Source organism: Sebastes fasciatus, chromosome 8, assembly GCF_043250625.1.
Source record: "Sebastes fasciatus isolate fSebFas1 chromosome 8, fSebFas1.pri, whole genome shotgun sequence".
NCBI lineage: Eukaryota > Metazoa > Chordata > Actinopteri > Perciformes > Sebastidae > Sebastes > Sebastes fasciatus.
The window spans coordinates 7,597,826-7,619,088 of record NC_133802.1 but is presented as its reverse complement, the minus strand read 5'-3'; the positions used below and the strand labels follow the sequence as shown (position 1 = coordinate 7,619,088).

The window sequence follows — 21,263 nt, the reverse complement described above, 5'->3', positions numbered from 1 at the left end:
TAAATAAATATATATATATAAATAAATAAATATATATATATATAAATAAATATATATATATAAATATATATATATATATAAATAAATATATATATATAAATAAATAAATATATATATATATATATAAATAAATATATATATATAAATAAATAAATATATATATATAAATAAATATATATATATATATAAATAAATATATATATAATGTTCAAAACCATGATTGTATTTTTTCATTATATATAAATATATAACTAATTTAACCAGTAACAGCAGCTCAGTGGATTTCCAACAGCTCCTTTGCAGAGGATCATCTCCAGTGAAAGGTCCTTATGCTGTAATTGGTGGTGGTATATTTTTATCACTATTCAGTTACTTTTTGTGGTGAAACAGGAAATTGAGCAGGACTGCTGTTACACAAAACACTTGAGGCACCTGTACTTTCATGAATTTAATTAGCTGAATAAATATAAAAACATAATATAAACATTACAATATTTCTCTATATTACATTACATTAATATAATAAAGAACAATTGAATTGTGAATAGTCTGTGCACCTCATTTAGAGCTACATTAAAAAGCCACCGCCAGATTACTGCCCAGAACAGAGCTTGAGTAGTTGTGTCAGCAGTAACAGTTATGGGCTGTTTGAATCACATACACAATATTCTTGGAACTCAGATTCTACTTTCTTTGGCTGCTTGAGAAAAAACTGGAAATCTTGCTTTGTGCCTTCAAAGACGGTGATGATGAAGCTGGAAAACAAAACAAGAAAAGGAGTTATTGTTTAGTTTCTAGTTTCTTGTGATAAATGTCTGAAAAATGTATCTGGGACTAATTTATAAATTTGTGGAGATTGGTTGAATATTAAATATCTGCAGACGTGTATGGGTATTCTTTTTTCTTTCTTTATTTCTTCATTTTTTAAAAAATAAATAATTATGAGAGGTGCCCTTTTTTCCGCTTGAGCACCTGCCCCCCCCCAAAATGTCTTTGCCCGGCGCTGTATAACCAGAGTTTCAATAAACAGCTTGAATCTTGAATGTGAGGGGACTGTTAGTGTTTCTTTCAGTTTCTGAATATTCTTTCTTGTGGTGCAGTGGCTCCCACTCGTGGTGTGACAGGCTGTAGTGAATCCAGTTCATTGAGGGTTTCTGTATTAAAGCTGTCTACTGCGAGTGATCAACTATCACCCATTGACATCTACTAGCTCGACTGCCAAAAGGTTTGTTAGAGATATTAATGGTCTCCATGAAGAGGTTTCCAAATGATTTCGGTGACCCCTGAGCTGTTCTGAAACACTAGAGGAAGATACAAAACGTATAAAGCAATACACAAACACATGCTTCTATTATACAATAATACATTGGGTTGTTCTTCACCGTGTGTTTGTTGGTCTTCATTCACAGCGGGAACATCAGCAGCGGGGACGGACTGACCTATCAAGGCATCCACCATCTCTCTGTACTGCTTTTTATGGCGAGGAGGAATAAACATGCCGAATCCTTAAGAAGAGAAACATCAAAGTGAGTGAATAGTGAAAACCTCCGACGAGAAACTTCTTGCCCAAACCTCAACATTTTGTTTCAAGAATGTAAATATGTGTAGTGATTTGAAAGGACTTACTGATTAGAAGGTTGAAGTCCTCATCTCTCTCTGTGAATAAGCTCACCACTGTGGTCACCAGGTCTTCATAGCGGTCTGTCTTCTTGTAGCTCTGGATGGCCTGAAAGAGCTGAGCTGACTTTTCCGCTCCGACGGCTTTTTTCACATCAGCCAGAAAGGTGGCGGGGACGTCTCTCTTTGAAGCAGAACCTGATTGATATGAGAAGGGAATACTGGAATTGATTTCATGTCATTCAACACACCTAATACACTTAAAAACTATGAACTAAACTACACTATTCTTCAACCGAAACACACTCAAACTTCCTAGTTCATAGACATTTCTATAGACTTATTAATGCTGTTTTGATATGCAGACGATATGCTGTGTAACAGCAGCCCGGTGCCGTTTCTTGTCCGGAGAATCTACGATATCATCAAGTGTATTGGCTGAGATTGTACAATGTCGTGGTCTAAAACCTGACTGCTGTAGCTGGAGAATACAGTCGAGATAAGCACATTGTTACCAGTTACCAGTAATGACTAGATAATGTTAGATTAGTTAAGTACTGTATATGGGTAATGCAAGTAATGATCAAAAGAGCACTCAGGACATACGGCTCTAGATTGTCCTCACCTGCTGACTGTCTTGTGTTTAAACCGGCAAGTGCACTGAATACTTGATAATTACTGAATTAAAAAGATAAAAGGATGTTATGTCCTACCAGTCTGAGGTTCTCTTAATCCTTGCTGGTTTAGGTGCTGTCCTCCTTTGTTGAGCTGCTGTGTATTCAGCTGGCAGGTAGAGGTTAGACCCCCAGCAGGCTGACTGGCTGTAGCTTTAAGAAAACAAAACATAACAGTTGCAGATTTTGTCTTCCTTTCCTACTGTCTACCATCAGTTAACTCTCGTTAGTTAGTTTATTTATCCTTTCAAAAACTCCGTGTCAACTGTCAGACAAATACAACCACAACAAAAAGACAATACAATTAAAGACAGATATTTGAACAATCAAGAATTAAGTACAACATAATGCAAATCACACACACCTCATACCACCCTGATTTCTTTAACTGAGCTATATTGGAAAGTATGAAGGATTTCTGGGCACGGGTAGTCCGCAAAAGTGGCACACTGTACCTCCGTCCCTCTGGCAACAACTCATATTCACCATAGAGAGGTTGTGATACATCACTGAGGATTTCCCTGCCCTTTCCTCACCGCTCGGGACTCACAAAGCAGTGTCACAATGTGTTGTTGTTGACCAGCTATCTTGCTAGACATATTCACAATCTTATTACGTTTGTTCTTAACTACAGGCAGTGAAAAATACCAGGCATAAAGCAGCAAGTTAGAATACTCTCTACAAATGAACGATAAAAAAAGGACCAGTATGTGTTAAGAGACGACAGATATATCTGCTGAAAGTCTTCTTGGCAGCTTGTAAGAAGGCCATTACGAAGAGACGGTGCAAGGCAGAACCACCAAAGGATGTTATGTCCTACCAGTCTGAGGTTCTCTTATTCCTTGCTGGTTTAGGTGCTGTCCTCCTTTGTTGAGCTGCTGTGTATTCAGCTGACTGCAGGTAGACGTCCAACTGGAGGAGGTTAGACCCACAGCAGGCAGACTGGCTGTAGCTTTAAGAAAACAGAAAATAAGAGATTTTGTCGTCCTTTCCTACTGTCAACTAACTGTTAGTTAACTCTTGTGTCAACAGGATGCCGTGAACACAGATGAGATAAGCCCTCCATATTTTGCCATGTTCATTTGCCCGGTGCTGTTTCTTGTCTGGAGAATGTACGATATCATTTCAACACAAGTGTAGTGGCGGAGATTGCACTACAGTATGTCGTGGTCTAAAACCTGACTGCTGTGGCTGGAGAATACAGTTATAGTCAAAATAAGCACATTAGTCGTCAACCAGAGTTTCAAGGATCTTAACAAGGGGGCAGATTTAGATCGACACAAAACAAATATCAAGCAAACAGAAATAGTAGGGCCAGTCTCTGCCTGCTGAATCCTCTTTGTCATGATGGAAAACTGTCCCCAAACTTAATTTATCTGAATCTGAAGAGCACAATTTCAATCTGAATTTATTAGTTTGGGACTGAAATCCAATAAACTTCAAGATTCTAGTGACACATATTTCTGTCCATGATTCTAGCTCACCTGCAAATTTCACCAATGTGAGGATTTGCTGTTGTTCCCTGTCTTATATCATTGTAAAGAAAATATTATCATTATAAATTCAATATCTTTTGGGGTTTTGGACTGTTGGTCGGACAAAAGAAGCAATCTGAAGATGTCATTACTGACTTGAGGGAGTAATGTCCATTTTTCACCAACTTTATAGAATCACATGATCTGAAAAAATAATCTACAGACTATTAAAACCTATTTGCCGATAGTCAGACACATTTCCAACATATAAAGAAGAGTGCAGTGTTGGGTTGGGATGTTTCATACCACTCTGGAGCATCAGTGCTTTCTTCTCGTCGGCAGACAGTGAGTGATTAGGTTTGTATCCGCAGCCACGCCCAGTCAGCTCCTGGCATTTCTCATCAAACCTCATTTTGTGATGTGGGCGAATAAACTGGTAGAGGCCTGTGACACAGAGGCTGCGTTATCAAATAGTGGCAAACTTAACATGGAAAGACAAACACACACCGTCTGGATGCTCAGGCAAAAACAAGTACTAATACATATCATCACTATTATATCCTGATTACTTGAGTATCATAGGAAACAAAATGGGTTTATTAAACTTATACCATTTATAACAGACAGTAAACTGAATTAACTTCACACTATACTACAGACATGGACATGTGGAGCGCTATATACCCCCAACTACGTTGTCGCGGGGGTATAATAAATACAGTGCACACTACGGCTGCCCCCTACGCATTGATGGTTAGACTCATCTGTCGCTTACAAATGAGTGTAAGTGTAAATGTGCAGGTTGCCTAAGATACGTTGCAGTTCACTACAGCAGAAGGCTTACCCCGGAGCAGACTGTGAGTATTAGTGTCCTCAGTTAAGACAGCTGTCTCAGTCAGCAGGACGTCCAGGTTGTCAGCCTTCTTGTAGGTCTGCAGAGCCTGTATGATGCGGTCAAAGTTGCACCGACTCAGTGACTTCTTCATCTCCGCCAGGATATTCTTAACTCTGCTGGATGTTCCTTCCCCAGAGACCTCCTCCGGCACCCGCGATTTCTTGGAGGAGAAAAATACACCGTACTGCTTATATTTGCAATGAAAAATACTTTTTATAGAAATAAAAATCAAACAAAAGATGCAACACCATGAATATCACAAAATCAACAGCAACCATGCACTTAGTTGGTCCTGTCTTTAACACTACACTGTTACACCACCACAGACGGATGTCAACACCCTTCCGTCTAAAACGGATGCAGTTTTAACTTGTTAGACTGACACTTTTAGATTTTATTCAGTGCAGCTGTCTGTACCAGCCACTTCACTCGGGATTTCTGTGTGTAACTGCCACCCAAAGCATCTTTTTAGGCTTAAAGTACATAACTGTGTATTGGGTGTGGAGCTCTGAGTGCACAGCAACACCGCGGCAGCTCCAGTGGAGGCTCTTAGTGGTGTAAAGCATCTAAAAAAACAGGAAATCTAACAACACCAAATTATAGTGCTTAGTGTTTTTCAATGTAATATGTACCTGTTCTTGGACCAATTTGATTTTCCGTTTTCCTCCCCGCAATTCATCATCCATCCTCTTGTCACATTGAAGAGACAGTGTGGACAAACGCATTGCCTTCAAAAGAAAAATGTTAAATGGAGCAGGTGAGTACAGTCCTCTTGGAAATACTAAACCATTGTTGTTTCATGGCATAACACACATCAGTAATAGATGTACTGACCCACTTCACACATTGGCCATTATACACAGTAGGATTCTCACTGCAAATGGGACTGTACCAGACATTTACCACAGTAAATTGGCTGTTGTATACACAGGTCTTATCTTTTCCACAAAGCCTCTCTTTGTGACATGTACAAACTAGAACATGTCTGAAGACTAGTAGGACAGACCACAGTGTCTCACAGTGAACAAGCTACCTTCTCTTCTCCCACAACGGCGTCATCGTCCTCTCCACCGCAATGGTCCCCTCGCTCCAGAGCATCCAGCAGGTTGGCGGGTCTCCTCTGACTCTCTTGCACCTCACACTCATACTCAATACAGATCTTGGCCATCCCATTGGCTCCAGCATGTTCATCTGATCACAAAGACCAGACAGCAGGTAACAAATCAATGAAGGACTAGCTTTTCTTCTAGGCTTGGGCAATATCTGTTTTTTCATAGCTTCCTGACATTTCACCGCGATAATAGCCTAAACTGAACACACACTGCCCCGCTTCGTACTTACTGATAACTTCATACTCGCTCACTCCCTCTTTCTGTCTCTCGATCGCACACTCGCTAATGTTACGCCGTCATTTTCAACGATTTTGAAAACAATTTTTTAATGGCAGAATCAACATATTTGCTTCATTTGAATCTATGCAGAGGTAGAAGGAAGTTACCGCTTTTATTGTTGTAGTCTGAGTAACGTGACGTCATATCCGTTCCGTATCCTTCAACCAAAACAAACCGCAGCGAGCCGAAACGAGAAAGTAGAAAAAGGCGGAGGGTCTGCGTGGATACGACCTGCACCCTCACACATTCAATCCAACGTGGTAAACACTACACATCCAGTAAAGTATGGAAACACTTTGGGTTTCACACATTGACAGGAAAAGCAGAACTAGACATCACCGCTAAAGCTGCATTCTAACTCTGTCACGGACAGGCAACGTTATCGTATCGTGGTAACGTAGCGGTCAAGCCATCCGTCACTCTCATCTCCGTGGTCAAATGGACGCTACAACTGTAGAGCACCCATATACTGACATTTATGTTAAATGCATTCAAACGACCCCGATGGAGCGGACCATAGATGTATAAAGAGAACGGAGCTGACGGGAGAGATAGCAACGGATGTCCAGTTTTAACAAAGGGAACTGTATACACAAAATACATATATAGAAATAAGATTGATTGGATTATATTCACCAGAAGTATAAAACATTACATGTCCCTTATAAATTAAAAAGAAAATACCACTAATTTGTGAGGGGAATGTCTTTGTTCTTTGATTTTCGGGTTGCTGGGAAAAAAATGTCATAAATAACTCCTGACATTGACTGATATATTTGACTTCAGGACATCTCAGACTACATACATGCTGAAAATCAAAAATGTTTACAGTAATAATTTAGATATTTTCCAAAGCAAAAGTCCCTAGAAGTGTGTGATTCCTCTTTTTCCCATGGTCTAGTGTTAAATAAGTTAACAAAAAATTGCAATAAATTGCAATACCAATCGGCACCCAAGTATCGTGATAGTATTGAATCGGGAGATAAGTGTATCGTCCCAGCCCTACCGACGATGTCGACACACCAGTGGGCTGAACGGAGATGATATGCGGGTGGTGGTGGCAGACTGGTAGATGAATAAAATCATTTGGCTAAAAAACTGCTTTTGTAGTTTGAAGAACACTAAACCCAAAACACTCAGTCGCCATCTTTCTGAGCTCAGCTGTCTATTACACCATACCGACCTCTGGTGGCGCGCGCTGTGGACTACAATACATCACATCAATACAGCATGGTAGGAAGCGGAGCGTCTGGTATATCGTAATACCGCCCAAGCCTACTTTCCTCTGTGGATTTAAAGAATGGCGTGGAAACACTGCCTTTAAGTTTGTACTCACTGAGTCTCCTCCTCTTCAGGCTGGGGAGGTGGGCGTCCAGCACCTTGGCCTTCTGGGTATGGGAGCTTTGGGAGGATGAGCAGGAAGTGACAGCAGAGGACTGAGTGTCTGGTAAAGACACTGTCCCACAGCTCTCTGCTGCAGCCTTCTTCTCTACCACAGGCCTCTGGCACATTCAAACACAACCACAAACAGTCAGTACAAGCTGACACATTAAACTGGAATCAACTTCCATAAAGCAGAGCCGACACACAACCAGGATCAACTAAATAGTTAATACAAGGACTTGTAGCATGTTTGTGTTCTGTGTATGCTAGAACCTACCAATTTCTGTGCAACCCTGAAGAACTGAGAGAGGTCACGGATTACATTCCCAAAGCTGCCATACAGATGCACATAAGGCCTGACCCATGATGGAAGCTGAGCCCTGGCATCAGAGCTTCTAAACCTGTGGGAAAAGTCTCGTTATTCTACATCATGTTATTCTACATCATGTTATTTTAATATCCAATCAAGTTATTCTAAAACACGTTATTTATCTAAACCATCCACCTTCATCATCACATTGTTACCTCGGCTTGGGCTTGAGACTTAAAATGTTTAACAGAAAGCTTGCGTTACAAACTGGAAGTGTGGAGTTTGAAAGGAGTGGGCATTTAGGAGGCAGGAACGGTTGAATGAAAGCTGCTATCCCGTCACACTGTCTGCTGTGAAAAGGGTCTAAACCAGGATCCGGAAACTGAAGCAGCTAAATGGAATTCAGCCATCATTCATTTTATCATTTACACTTGTGCCACGAACCACGGATGTCGTTATGTGCCTTAATCAGTAGGCCAGTGGGGCACCTTGGCGTTAGAAACATTATGATTTAATGATTCAAGTGATTTCCTTTTTCCACTGTTTGCTTAAATCTGACTACTATTATCAGTTCACTTTAGTAGTTAATCTTTATTTCATGTGTTTTTTCCAAATTCATATCACATTTTTAATTCAGTTATGATTTTTTTCATTGACAGTGGAGCTCAAGGATGATTTTCATAGTTTTACTTCTTGGAAATATTTTGATTCTGCTTTCAGTTGGGAATGTGTGGGCAAAAAAAGAAATCTCCCCCAAATACTGCTGTTTTGCCCGGGTTATTTATTCAGCAGTGGGTGGCAAAACCTGCTAGTCTTTATAGTCCCAACACGATGTCTTCAAATTTCTTGTTTTGTCTGACCGACAGTCCAAAACCAAAAGATTTCCAGCTGTTACTAGGATGTAAAACAGAGAAAAGCAGCAAATCATCACAATTGAGTGCTACTAGTGAATGATTGGCAATGTTTTGCTTGAATAAATGACTGAAAAGATTCAATGATTATCAATATAGTTGCAGATTAATTGTCCGTTGATCGATTAATCGCCTTATTTCATGTTTCAGGTCTCTTAAATCACTTCTTAAGAACATCTGCTCTTAAGAAGTGGTTCTCTTGTCATGACATGACTGATAACAGATGTCTGACCTCTGATCACACAGCAAGATGGCTCCATAGTCCTCCTTGTGGCGAATGACTCTACCGATGGCCTGGTTCACAGCTCTGAAAGCCTGCTGTTTGTACCACTCCTGCCCAGACAGGTACTGTACACACACACACACACAGGAAGACAGAGACAGAAATAAGAACAACCACGATAAGATTGAGCCACTAAAACAACATCAAGCCTTTTCAGTGAAACTCAGTAAGCAGTTTCCGCTCACCTTCATCCCAGGAGTTTTCTTTCGACACATCTCATCCAAGAACTGCATCTTCAGGATGACTCGAGGGTCCATCTTTGGAGGGAAAGGAAGGCCAGTGATGATGACACCCCGACCAAAGGTGTCTGCAAAATCCAGTCCCTCGCTTGCCTGGCACAGGAAGACATTTATAGAAATGCTGTGAGAGGGAAGCATTTGTGTTAACTTAGTAGGAGGGGCACTCTTGCTTTTTTCTAATGAAATTGAACACTGACAGACCTTTTTCATTCACACAGCTCTTGTTAAACTAAGAGCCTAACTGAGATATAACAGCTTTCAATTGCAGTTGATGCTGGCACAAAGATGGTCAGAGACAAAGAGAACAATAGAGCTTAACGGCGGCAACGAGAAAGAATATGGACAAATCTTATTGTACACATTTCTATTCTTAAATATGGTCATGTGGTATGGAAACCTGAACGTTAAGAATACATTTAAATGGTAATAAACATGGCTGATAACATTATAGGGATGGACAGACAGTAACCTCACCTTTCCTCGACACACAGCAAAGAAGGACCCCCCTTTGGATGCTGGATCATTGACTTTGTTGTAATATCCGTCAATGATCTGAGACCAGACAGAGAGACGAGATTAATTGTTATCAGTTCTCACACTGACAAGCCCTTTGTATAAATGTTACCAATGTTTTTGTTTGTGCCAGGTTTCTTTGAGGGAACCTTTATATTGTCCAGATGGAGGTTTCAAAGTCTTGCATGTAGGTAATTAATAAAACCACACTCACCTCAGTAAAGGTGCCCTTTCCTTTAGGTTCAACAAACATGGGCTTTACGTTCTCAATGCGATCTGCTTGTCCGTTAGCCTGGTGGAAGAACACAACACAAACACTGAATCTGATCTTACATGGCAACGCTCAATTCAGAAATCATTTAATAATAAATACATCAACAACAATGCTATTTAATATAATGAGGTTTTCCTACAGATGATTCTGCTGAATTTCCACTTACTCTCCAGAAGTCCAGGGTTTTTCCCATTAAAGGGAAGGAGGGAAAAAACACTAAGAGACCATGGGGAACCACACGGCTCAGGTTGGCTGAGGAGAGAACACAGCAAGCAACACATTCATGTGATGATCGAGAAAGATCGATCGAGAAATGACAAAAAAATCTTACACTACAGGCACAATTATAGTCTTTGAAGTCTGAATTATAGTCTTTTGTATGCTTGTGTGCTGATGTGTATATATGTGCATATGTAACTGTATGAATATGTATATGCTTGTTTCATTATTTTCCCATTCTGTTGTTTTTATTTAATTATTTATGTTTCAGTGTATTCTGTTGTACATTATGTGAATTTCCTTTGAAAGCACGTTGTGCTTTGTGCTTGAAAAGTGCTCTACAAATAAACATATTATTATTATTATAATTTAATTAAAAATGCTGGGAGAAAGCTAATAAGCCTCCTGTTCAAATAGGACATTTCTTGGTGAAATAATGAGTTCCGTTTAGTTACCTACAAACAATGATGCTGAGAAAAACATGTCTTCAGAAACATGACAGAATAAAAACATGTCTACGTTGTGTGATCTTACCAACAGTGTTGCCTAAAGATGCCATGTTTTCTGGAACAAACCTGTAACAGATGGAAAGATTATTAGTTTTATTTACATTGTCACAAAAAGAAGGTATAGCATCTGTAGAGTACTATTTTATTATTAAAGTAACTGCTCCAAAGGCAGAGTCACGTCAGTACGTTGTGCCAGATGTACTCAAACGATTTGGTTGGGATAGAAAGAGATGGATATTTCTATGTAAAAGACAGGAATGGGTTTAGAAAGCTCAGCAAAACAATATCAAAAGAAAGGAGGAGAAATTTGTTTTGTAAGACTTATATTCTCACGTCAGAATATCAAACTATACAACAAACAATCTGCCCAATATATTAGTAACTCGTGAGTCATGTGACTTCGCTTGTACCAATACAAACAAAAAAAGATTCACAACGTGGTACTGCGGTTGGCGTATGTCACTTGTTTGTTAACTACTCATTGATAAAAGTGTAGAAGCTTGTCTGTAGAACAGAATACGAACCTTCTATCAAACGCTGAACTTAACTGCACCCCGTCTGGGCCTCGCTCAATGATGCCGACGAAGATCTGGTCCCGCTCAATCACGTGGCCGTTCTCCAGGCTCACTGGGAATTTGCTACATCAACAGCAAGAACAACGCACATTGGGATCAAGATCAAGAAGCATTATTCTTTCTCCAAGTATTTAGTTAGTTGATAAAATCACCAAAGTGGCACACTGATCTGAGACGTCTACTCAGCGCAAAGTACCGAAATACCAACAACTCGCTTTGTGCTGCCTCACTTGAATGGCCCTATCGTCCCATCTGTGCACCAAAATACCACACAGACTGGCAAGGCAAATATCATGCTCAAGAAAATACCAAACTGAGCGCTGCTTGCGCTTGTCGTTTTGCCTCCACAAAAATGGGACCGGATGTCTTTTCATGCCGATCTGGGCGATATCCCCTTATCAAGACATATAAAAACAGAAAACTGTGGGGAGTTGTGTTTAATTCTTCCTGGCCGCCACAGACAGAGGAATTCCAGGGATTACGTACCATCTTTAGCAGTCAGATGGATTCATAGTCACATACGTTATAGGGGTGTAAGAAAATATCGAGAAAAAAAATCGAATATCGCGATATTATGTTTTGTGATACTGTATCGATTCTCAAAAACACTATTTTTAATTAATAGTTTACAGTTGAGTCAATACTTTATTTAATTTGCAAAGAGATGTGCCCTCTCATTATATGTGCACTCTGAAAGTAGTGCTATGATGTTGGATGTTGGGACTGTAATAAATACAAATGCAGATCCCACTGTTCTGAATGTATAAAAAAAGTCAACTTTTTTACTCAGATTTTATGCCTATGGCGGTATGTTCTTTATACTATGACAGTTTTCCTAAAATTCGATTTAAAAACAAAAATACCACTACTTACAGTATCGCAATATATCGCAATATATTCAATCGTAACCCCTGTATCATGATACGTATCGTCAGATTCTTGCTAATACACAGCCCTAATATGTTACTCTGCTTTGAAAAGAGACTGTGACTGACAGCAGTAGCGGTAGTTTACAGTGTTTTAGGGCAAATCTACCACTCGTATGTGCACCTCTGTAGGTAAAATGAGCTTTGAGGAGCAACGGGTAACTTACATCCTCATCTCGGAGGTGAATGAGGACAGGGGAGAGAGGGTACCGCTGGTCAGAATGATGCAGCGAACACCTTGATTCACCAGATCCTGCATGCTGTAGCCAGGAGAGAAGCACCAGTAACTCAGAATGTTGCCTACAAGGTGCAAAGAAAACACATAAGGCCCATTAAACCAGGTTTACTCAGAGTATGGGCAGAGAAACTAACGACAAACTAAACTAAAACTTTCAACAGCAAACACAATATGTCATGGCGATATGGTCATTAATTCATTTTGACACAAGTTAAATAGAGGACATTACATTTAGTGTTTAGTCTTGGGATAGATTTCATTTGACACTCTACGCAAATAGAAAAAAATAATGATATTCAGATCTAACTTTTCTAACTCAGTGTCTGAAATGAAGACTGAATAAGAGGCTCAATGATTCCACAGCTGTAACTGTGTGCACACTGTAAGCCTGCATGTCACACGCTGTGTATTATTACCTTGTTTCTTTGATGAAGATGAAGCCCACACATCAGTGCTCTGTGTTTTCTTTTGATAACTGGTGTCTCGATGGATATGAACCTGAGCCAAACAGACAGATATGACAGCTGGCATCACTGTAAACATAACTAACAAGTGTGTGGAGATGCACAATCATTTCCATATGGCCACTCAGGGCTTTTAGTGAACATGCACCTTAAAATGAGCCGTGTTGGACTCCATCAGCTTTTGTTTGTCCTCTTTTGTTGGTTCACCACAGAACACCAGCTACAAGAAAAGGAAAGAAAGGAGGAATTATTGTTGCTGCAGTAAACTGACAACTAACTGCTATTAATGCAATGGATCAATGATGTATTCTACCAATTTGGTAAAAATGTGTCAGGTGCAATGTTCAGCGGCAAACCTGATAATCTATTGTCGACATTTTGGGAAAAATATGCTAATTTGTTTTCTCCCCAACGAGTGAGATGAGAAGATCAATATCCATCTAACAACTCAATCTCTTCGTACTTCTGTGCAGTCTCTCTGGCTATAGTTCAGGTTGTCAGATAGAGTCGATGAGCACAGACACAATGATACCAAAGCTGACAATCTCTCTGTGGCATTGACACTACAGGAATCTGCACACAGTCACCGTACCTGACTCACTAAAAAAATGTTCCAGCACATACACTGATCAGCCATAACATTATGGCCACTGACAGGTGAAGTGAATAACATGGATTATCTCGTTACAATGGCACCTGGCAGCAAGTCAACATTTTGAACTTTGTGTTGGAAGCAGAAAAAATGGGCAAGCGTAAGGATTCGAGCGACTTTGACCAGAGCCAAATTGCGATGGCTAGACGACTGGGTCAAAACTGCAGCTCTTGTGGGATGTTCGGTCTGCAGTGGTCAGGAACTACCAAAAGTAGTCCAAGGAAAGAAAACCGGTGAACCGGTGAACAGGGTCAGACCAAAGGCTCATTGATGCACGTGGGGAGTGAAGGCTGGCCCGTGTTGTCCGAATCCAATAGAAGAGCTACTGTCGCTCAAATTGCTGAAAAAGTTAACGCTGGTTCTGAACACACAGTCACACACAGTGCATCGCAGTTTGTTGCGTATGGGGCTGCGTAGCTGCAGACCGGTCAGGGTGCCCGTGCTGACCCGAGTCCACCGCCAAAAGCGCCTACAATGGGAACGTGAGCATCAGAACTGGACCACGGAGCAATGGAAGAAGGTGGCCCGGTCTGATGAATCACGTTTTCTTTTACATCATGTGGATGGCGACGAGTTGGAGGGGTTGACTTGGCTTCCAAATTCTCCAGATCTCAATCCAATCGAGCGTCTGTGGGATGTGCTGGACAAACAGGTCCGAATCATGGAGGCCCCACCTCGCAACTTACAGGACTTAAAGGATCTGCTGCTGACGGCTTGGTGCCAGATACCACAGCATACCTTCAGAGGTCTAGTGGAGTCCAGGCCTCGACGGGTCAGGGCTGTTTTGGCGGCAAAAGGGGGACCTACTCAATATTAGGCAGGTGGTCATAATGTTATGGCTGATCAGTGTAACTTCCCCCTAAAACCATAAACTGTTACAGTTCTCTTTGTGCCTCTGTACAGATTAAACAAACAGATAAAACATATTAATCCGTGAGCTTTAGGTGTATTTTATACCTTTGGACAGAGCCAGGCTAGCTGTTTCCCCCTGCTTCCAGTCTTTATGCTAAGCTAGGCTAACCACATCCCGACACACAGACACAAGGCTGATAAACAGCTGAACAGCTCACTCTCAGGAATAAAGAGTGTAAACAAAGTGTATTCTAAAAACGATTCCTTTAACTTGCAGCATACCTGTATGATATTAGCCAGCTTCTGCAGTCCACCTGTGTTCAGGAATATTCCTGGCTCTGATGAGAAATGTGTCAGACATTATACAAATTACTACACATATCTCCTTCTGTTTTGTAACAGGGTCTGTATGATAAAGCCAGCAGCCGGTGTCATCTATTACATCCCTTATATATGTAGTATGAAGGGAAATGAGATACCATCTACAAAATCTACATCACATGGTGGACAGCAGAACATGTAAAGCAGCATTTATTGACACACACGATTGTACACAGCCCAGCACAATGTAGTGAAAACTCTGCATTTAACCCATCCTAGTATTAGGAGCAGTGGGCAGCCAGCTACTATACAGTGCCCGGGGAGCAATTTGGGGGTTCGGTGCCTTGCTCAAGGTCACCTCGGCAGTGCCCAGGAGGCGAACTGGCACCTCTCCAGCTACAAGTCCACACTCCGGATTTGGTCCGTGCGGGGACTTGAAGCGGCGACCCTTCGGTTCCCAAGCCAAGTCCCCACGGACTGAGCTGCTGCCGCCCCCAAAATATAACGTAAATTAAGTGACGTGTTAAAAGATATGAAGAAGTGAAGTCATACTGACGTCCTGATAGGTGTCCAGTGATCTGCTCCAGAGCTTCAAACACAGCCGTCTTGCTTTTGTAGGTCAGGTGGGCTCTCTCCAACAGCTCATAGATGAAGCTAAGACGGACAGAAGACGCGTCGTTTTCAAAAATCGATATTCAACTAACTTTGTGCGGCAAAGTCAAAAGGAAGATATCCACTGGAGTCTTACTGTAATCATTTAAATTTGTGTTGATTATGTTCACATTTCGTTTCATATTTTTTACCAGAAGCTAATTCCAGTGACGGGAGTTAACCCCAAGTTAACTTGGCCCTGGAGCAGTACGGGAGTCTCGCCTATGCCTTGCAGACCACAGTCTGGAGGCTGAAGCAGCATGTTTCAGAACCAGCAGCCTCTCAGGCCCTGTTCAGACCTGGTATTAACATGCATCCTCAGTGATCGGATCACAAGTGCACAGCTTTAAGTACGTCTGTTCACACCTGGCATTAGAATGCGTCTCCAAGTGTGTCTCCAGTGACCACTTGTGATCCGATGTCACCTCCCCGCTCTATATGCAAATAAACATGTAGTAAACACACGGCTAATACAGCAGACGTTGTGATGTAATATTATATGAATGTCAGTAGTAATATCCTACATATTCGTAAATTCGGGTACATTTTATTAACATTAACATCAAAATATAAGTTTATTGTACCGGCGGTCCCCGGAGACCTCTGCGTCGTCGGCACTGCTACCTTTGCCAGACAACAGCGGGGTACAGAGCTTCAGAGAGCCGGGGAGGAGAGAGAGCGAGCGGGCGGTCGGGTGTCAGCTCAGCGCAAAGCAGCGGAATAAAAACACAGACACATCTCCAACAGTATGATAATAATGCACTTCCTCTGCCTAGTCTGATAGTCTGTAGATATGTAGACTATAAATAAGATGTACTTTAATAAAATACAGTTGTACCGACAGAATACAGTAGAGCACAGAAACCGTTTCCGTGCTCAGACAAGCGCTCGCGTCTGTCTGTCTATACACCTGAGGAACGCAGAGACCCGCTGATCCCAGCGGGACGTCAGTAGAGTAGGCGGTTCTTAATGTGGCCCAGGACACATTCGCGTACGCACTACTAAATGAATGTGGCCATATGTGGCCCAGACCACCTCTGAATGTGGTCTGAAAGATCCTCAATGCGTCTAGAGCGCGTTCACACCTGTACTTAGAGCTGTCGACTTGTGATCCGATTACTGAGGACGCATATTAATACCAGGTCTGAACAGGGCCTTACACAATTGTGTAAAATAAGGTCACTCCATACCCTAGCATCACACAGATGAAATGAGATAACATCCATCTGTAACCACTTATCCTATTCATATATTTGCTGGAGCCGATCCCAGCTGACATTGGGCGAAGGCGGGGTACACCACGTACAGGTCGCCAGACTATCACAGGGCTGACACATAGAGACAGACAACCATTCACACTCACATTCACACCTATTGGCAATTTAGAGTCAACAATTAACCTAACCTGCATGTCTTTGGACTGTGGGAGGAAGCCGGAGAACCCGGAGAAAACCCACGTTAACACGGGGAGAACATGCAAACTCCACACAGAAGGGCCCCAGAATGAGATAACAGGAGCCGTCAAATCTAATTACAATATACGTCAAGAAATATGAAGCCTTTCTTACTTCATTTCATGTCCTATTTTACATCATAATCCATGTCTTTTAGTTTATTGTTCAGTACAAAGAATTTATAAGAGGCAGGCGACACTGTGCTGACAGAGGACCTCACCCGTAAATGAGAACATTTGTTTTAGAAGAAGGGTTGGACTGAAGGACTGATCCATTGACACACACAAAGCTGTTAGTAGAGCAAAAACCTTGCAATCCACTACCACACTTTCACTCACATTCCAGGTTTTGTGATGCCTTTTTCACTCGGAACTTCATAGGAATCAATGGCAGCTTCCAGATCCAGAAGTATCTCTGTCAAAGCAGACAAAAGCAGTTTGTAAAAAATCCCACAGGACATTGACTAATGGCCAAGTCTAGTCCATGAGATAGTAGCGGTAAGTGTTCAAACAAGGCTTAATTATCTTCTTCATAGCTTTAAGAATACTTACGTTTGATTTTAGCGATGGTCTCTAGATCTATTTTTAAACCTGAAACAAACAAAAAAAATGACGTGCTGAAATTTAAGAACATGTACTGTAAGGACAGATTTGATTTGATGACATTGTGTGCAACCTCATAGGCATTCTGACCAGTGTTGAGGGATGCTACATTGAAGTCTTCAGTGACAGAGTCTCCATGGCTGGCTTCTCTAGCCTGCTCCACCAGCAGCTTGTCCACAGCATTAATGGCTGAGGTTACATCATAGGGAGACAGGTCAAATGATGTGGATTCTTCACATGTCTTCTCCTGCAGACCACAGAAACATCATCAGGTGGGATTCTGCCCCCCTGTGAGACTCTTACGGGCTCAAGAGTCTGCAACCCTCAGTAAAATTAAACACTACATCATCAGATTTGTACGGTTTGTAACTCCACTCCAGTGGTGTGCTGCTCTGCCCCCACAATTTTTTTTATGTTGCTTTAGGGACACCTAGTGGTGTTGAAATGTATTGCATTTGTGTTCATGTACTGTATTTAACCCTCCTCTCTTGCTGTAGTCTGTCCCTTTTGTTTCTGGCTGCGGTCGAAAAGTCCAAAAATTACGTCCTAACGTCCTTTCCTAACCGCTTTCCCTTAACCTCGATGGAAAACATCATGAGATCAAGGAAAGATGTGAAGGAGAATTCAGAAGGACTTAGGAAAAGACAACCACGGTGTAAAGAGAATCCGACTGCACTTTCACTAGGCTCCGTAAATATGATACGAAGGCGGCGGATGTTAGTGACGTGAGTCTGCCGTGTTGAAACTACAATGTTCTGAAAATGGACTACAAAAGGCTCTACTTCCACCCGTGTGTTGTTAAATAGCTCTTTCAATGATAGACTGCTTCACCTGCGGTGTGTGAAAGAGAGATACCACAGGTCCTTCTGCTGCTGGGACACTTTACATCAACATATAATAAAGGATTATCTGACCTAACGTGGACAACCGGTGAAAAATATCACTTCATTACCACGGTTGGAATTAAATTAAACAAAGGAATATATGATAAATGTTGAGTTAATTGTTTAAGGAGAAGGTGTAGGACCATATACTTCTCCCAACTATTTCTGCATGTAAAAGGTCTACTTTGATATATTCTTGGAGCATTTTATGCTTTGGTGTAACATAATAGCATTTCACCATTAACAACAACGTCAAAATGATCTTAGATGCTAACTAGTCCTGCAAGCCTCATGATAATGGCTACTCATTTTTCTTATGTGATGGCTATATGCTAAATTTGAGTTGTATATTCATGTATATGGGCAGTTTGGCGGGGTTTCACCTTGTCCCACAAGCTCTTTTTTCCCCATCCTTCTTACAACTAGTTGTCACTTTCTGTGTGCACAATTGAGTGCAACATAATGAATGTCTTTGAGAAAGTTTGTGCCGTTATCTCCATTTGGAGGTTTAATCACCTTCCAGTGTGGCCATTCAGAGCAACTACATCCCAGGACAGAGTCTTACCACATTGTGAGCTTCATCAAAGATGACCACAGCTCCGTTAAGCTCGATATTGTGCGCTTTGCGGCTCTGTGGAATAAAGGGAAAGAACAAAATACCAGCATTTATTTGGATATGTAATGAGAGGGCCAATTATCAAAGTACTTTATAATGCAGTGCAAATCATCATCAAGCAAATACTTGCAATATCTTTATCAGTGCTGACAGATAAGGTCTAATTTAGGACACTTATGCTCAGTGTGGTCTTTTAATGTACGAGACATCTTGAGTTGTGGTGGTACTACTAGAGTCAACAGGTAAAGTCCTACGCTAAACTATGAATCTATTCCTACAAGACAGACGGAGGACGATAAATCCAGCGTTAGTTTGATCACTGTCAGACATGACTTATCAAGAATTTGTTATTATTACTAGAAGTGGACAGCATACCCTTGTTGTGTTTGTGTCTTATTTTCCAACTGAAGGTGATAACAGATGTCACCTGATCTTTGAAGTTTATTCACAATGTCTAGTTACTTTAAAGTACTAAAGCAGGAAATAAGCTCCGTCTCTTGATTCACAGCAATCTGTGAGGCAGCTCACCTTCGGATCCAGCAGGTAGTTGTACGGCATAAAAATAATATCTGCTTGCTGCTTCAAGGAACGGGAGATGTAGTAAGGACAGGCCCTGCAGAAAAAAATTTCAACTTTGAACTGAAATGTACATACTGCATGCAAACAACTAGGATTCATTCTACTATCCCTGGAGGGAAACTGGTCTTTGACAATGAAGGTGCAGCACAAAGGACATAATGTCAGAATATTGCTTCTAGAGCAGCAACAGCAATATTTACAACAGCAAAGTCACTATACTGTATAAACTCGTAAAATCTAAATAAAACGAATAATAGGGGTGTGTATTGGCAAGAATCTGGTGATACGATACGCATCATGATACAGGGGTAACGATTCAATATATTGCGATTTTTTTTTGGATTCACACCAGTTTCGAATAGGCAAAAACAATAATTATATACTGCATGCAAAAAACTACATATTTTTTGCCCCAAACTGCATGTGATTATCATAAAGTGGGCATGTCTGTAAAGAGGAGACTCGTGGGTACCCATAGAACCCATTTTCATTCACACATCTTAAGGTCAGCGGTCAAGGGACCCCTGTGAAAATCGCCATTCCAGTTTTTACTTGCCAACATTTAGCGTAAGTTTGGAGCGCTATTTAACCTCCTTCCCGACAAGCTAGTATGATAGGGTTGGTACCAATGGATTTCTTAGGTTTTTCTAGTTTCATATGGTGCCAGTAACTTCACTCCACGCCTGCTACAACCTCCAAAAGATCGAATGGCAGTCAGGATTTTTAAGAGGTTAATAAAAAAATCGATACAGCGTTTTAGAGAATCGATACAGTATTGCACAACATAATCCCGCTATACTCATGTGTATCAATATTTTCTTACACCCCTGACAAATAATATTCCTGACATTAAAACACTAAGAATAAAGAACAGAGAAATCAGTCACTGTGATTCATCCTGTCTGATGGGGATTCACTGCCTGGCAGGTAGCGCTGGTAGAGGGAGGAGGGGCTGCCGTCTCAGCCAGACAGTCTACAAGAACGTGCTAAATTTATAGATGCATTGCAAATTAGGCTTAACAGTTATATATAGACAACTTTAATTTTAGATTGTCCATAACAATTAGCTATTAGCCTAATCAGTGTACTATGGCTCATACACACCAGAGGTGAATGGACAAAACAGTTGAAAAGATTGTTTTTCTGCATGTTTATGCTCTGCTGTCCACTCCGTGTGTGCAAACACCGACAGAGAGCAGAGGAGGAGAGAGACAGGGCTGCATTCGCGACCATAAATGGCACCAAAACCATAGTCACCGATCCGCTAATGTCACTGGTTTCTTCAAGAACCGAAACAAGAACAACCCTAAAAATACAGCGGTGCCGACGGCGTGTGCGGAGGGCCCCGGGGACCGCCGGTACAATAACCTTTTATTTTGATGATTATAAAATGTACCCAAATTCACAAATATGTTGAAATTCCTGTAATATTACGTCACAATGTCTGCTGTATTAGCCGTGTGTTTACTACGTTTTTATTTGCATATAGAGCGGGGAAGCGAGATCCGATCACAAGTGGTCACTCAGGAAGCATGTGGAGACGCATTGTTAATGCCAGGTGTGAACAGACGTTCTTAAGCTGTCCACTTGTGATCGGATCACTCGGGACGCATGTTAATACCAGGTCTGAACAGGGACAGACAAGTAGGTGTATACATAAATCCCACCTATGTTTGTTGCCGAATTTGACCAAGTCTTCCACGTCGTGGATAGAATTCACCAAGTCTTTGTCAGTGCTCTTCTCTGAGGAAGAAGA

General features: G+C 41.2%; 1 protein-coding gene across 4 annotated transcripts in view; it reads right to left on the bottom strand.

The window, feature by feature from the left end:
* Nucleotides 1-435: 435 nt before the first annotated feature.
* rtel1 (regulator of telomere elongation helicase 1) overlaps nt 436-21,263 on the bottom strand; it is a 31,968-nt gene continuing 11,140 nt past the window's right edge. Inside the window, exons 6-34 of one of the 4 annotated variants that reach the window (XM_074643061.1) lie at nt 21,175-21,250; nt 19,457-19,541; nt 18,878-18,943; nt 17,519-17,675; nt 17,378-17,416; nt 17,165-17,240; nt 15,278-15,375; nt 14,683-14,738; nt 13,045-13,116; nt 12,849-12,930; nt 12,362-12,494; nt 11,218-11,331; nt 10,719-10,759; nt 10,132-10,217; nt 9,906-9,983; nt 9,653-9,730; nt 9,125-9,271; nt 8,889-9,004; nt 7,713-7,836; nt 7,389-7,554; nt 5,695-5,852; nt 5,294-5,389; nt 4,611-4,821; nt 4,073-4,210; nt 3,112-3,243; nt 2,331-2,444; nt 1,627-1,815; nt 1,383-1,505; nt 436-755 (exon numbers count right to left, since the gene is read on the bottom strand). In XM_074643061.1, the coding sequence (XP_074499162.1) occupies nt 685-755; nt 1,383-1,505; nt 1,627-1,815; nt 2,331-2,444; nt 3,112-3,243; nt 4,073-4,210; nt 4,611-4,821; nt 5,294-5,389; nt 5,695-5,852; nt 7,389-7,554; nt 7,713-7,836; nt 8,889-9,004; nt 9,125-9,271; nt 9,653-9,730; nt 9,906-9,983; nt 10,132-10,217; nt 10,719-10,759; nt 11,218-11,331; nt 12,362-12,494; nt 12,849-12,930; nt 13,045-13,116; nt 14,683-14,738; nt 15,278-15,375; nt 17,165-17,240; nt 17,378-17,416; nt 17,519-17,675; nt 18,878-18,943; nt 19,457-19,541; nt 21,175-21,250 (3,122 nt within the window). In that variant the 3' untranslated portion in view covers nt 436-684. The remainder of the gene's footprint in view (nt 756-1,382; nt 1,506-1,626; nt 1,816-2,330; nt 2,445-3,111; nt 3,244-4,072; nt 4,211-4,610; nt 4,822-5,293; nt 5,390-5,694; nt 5,853-7,388; nt 7,555-7,712; nt 7,837-8,888; nt 9,005-9,124; nt 9,272-9,652; nt 9,731-9,905; nt 9,984-10,131; nt 10,218-10,718; nt 10,760-11,217; nt 11,332-12,361; nt 12,495-12,848; nt 12,931-13,044; nt 13,117-14,682; nt 14,739-15,277; nt 15,376-17,164; nt 17,241-17,377; nt 17,417-17,518; nt 17,676-18,877; nt 18,944-19,456; nt 19,542-21,174; nt 21,251-21,263) is intronic. The other 3 variants (XM_074643063.1, XM_074643062.1, XM_074643064.1) reach the window with 3 other exon arrangements.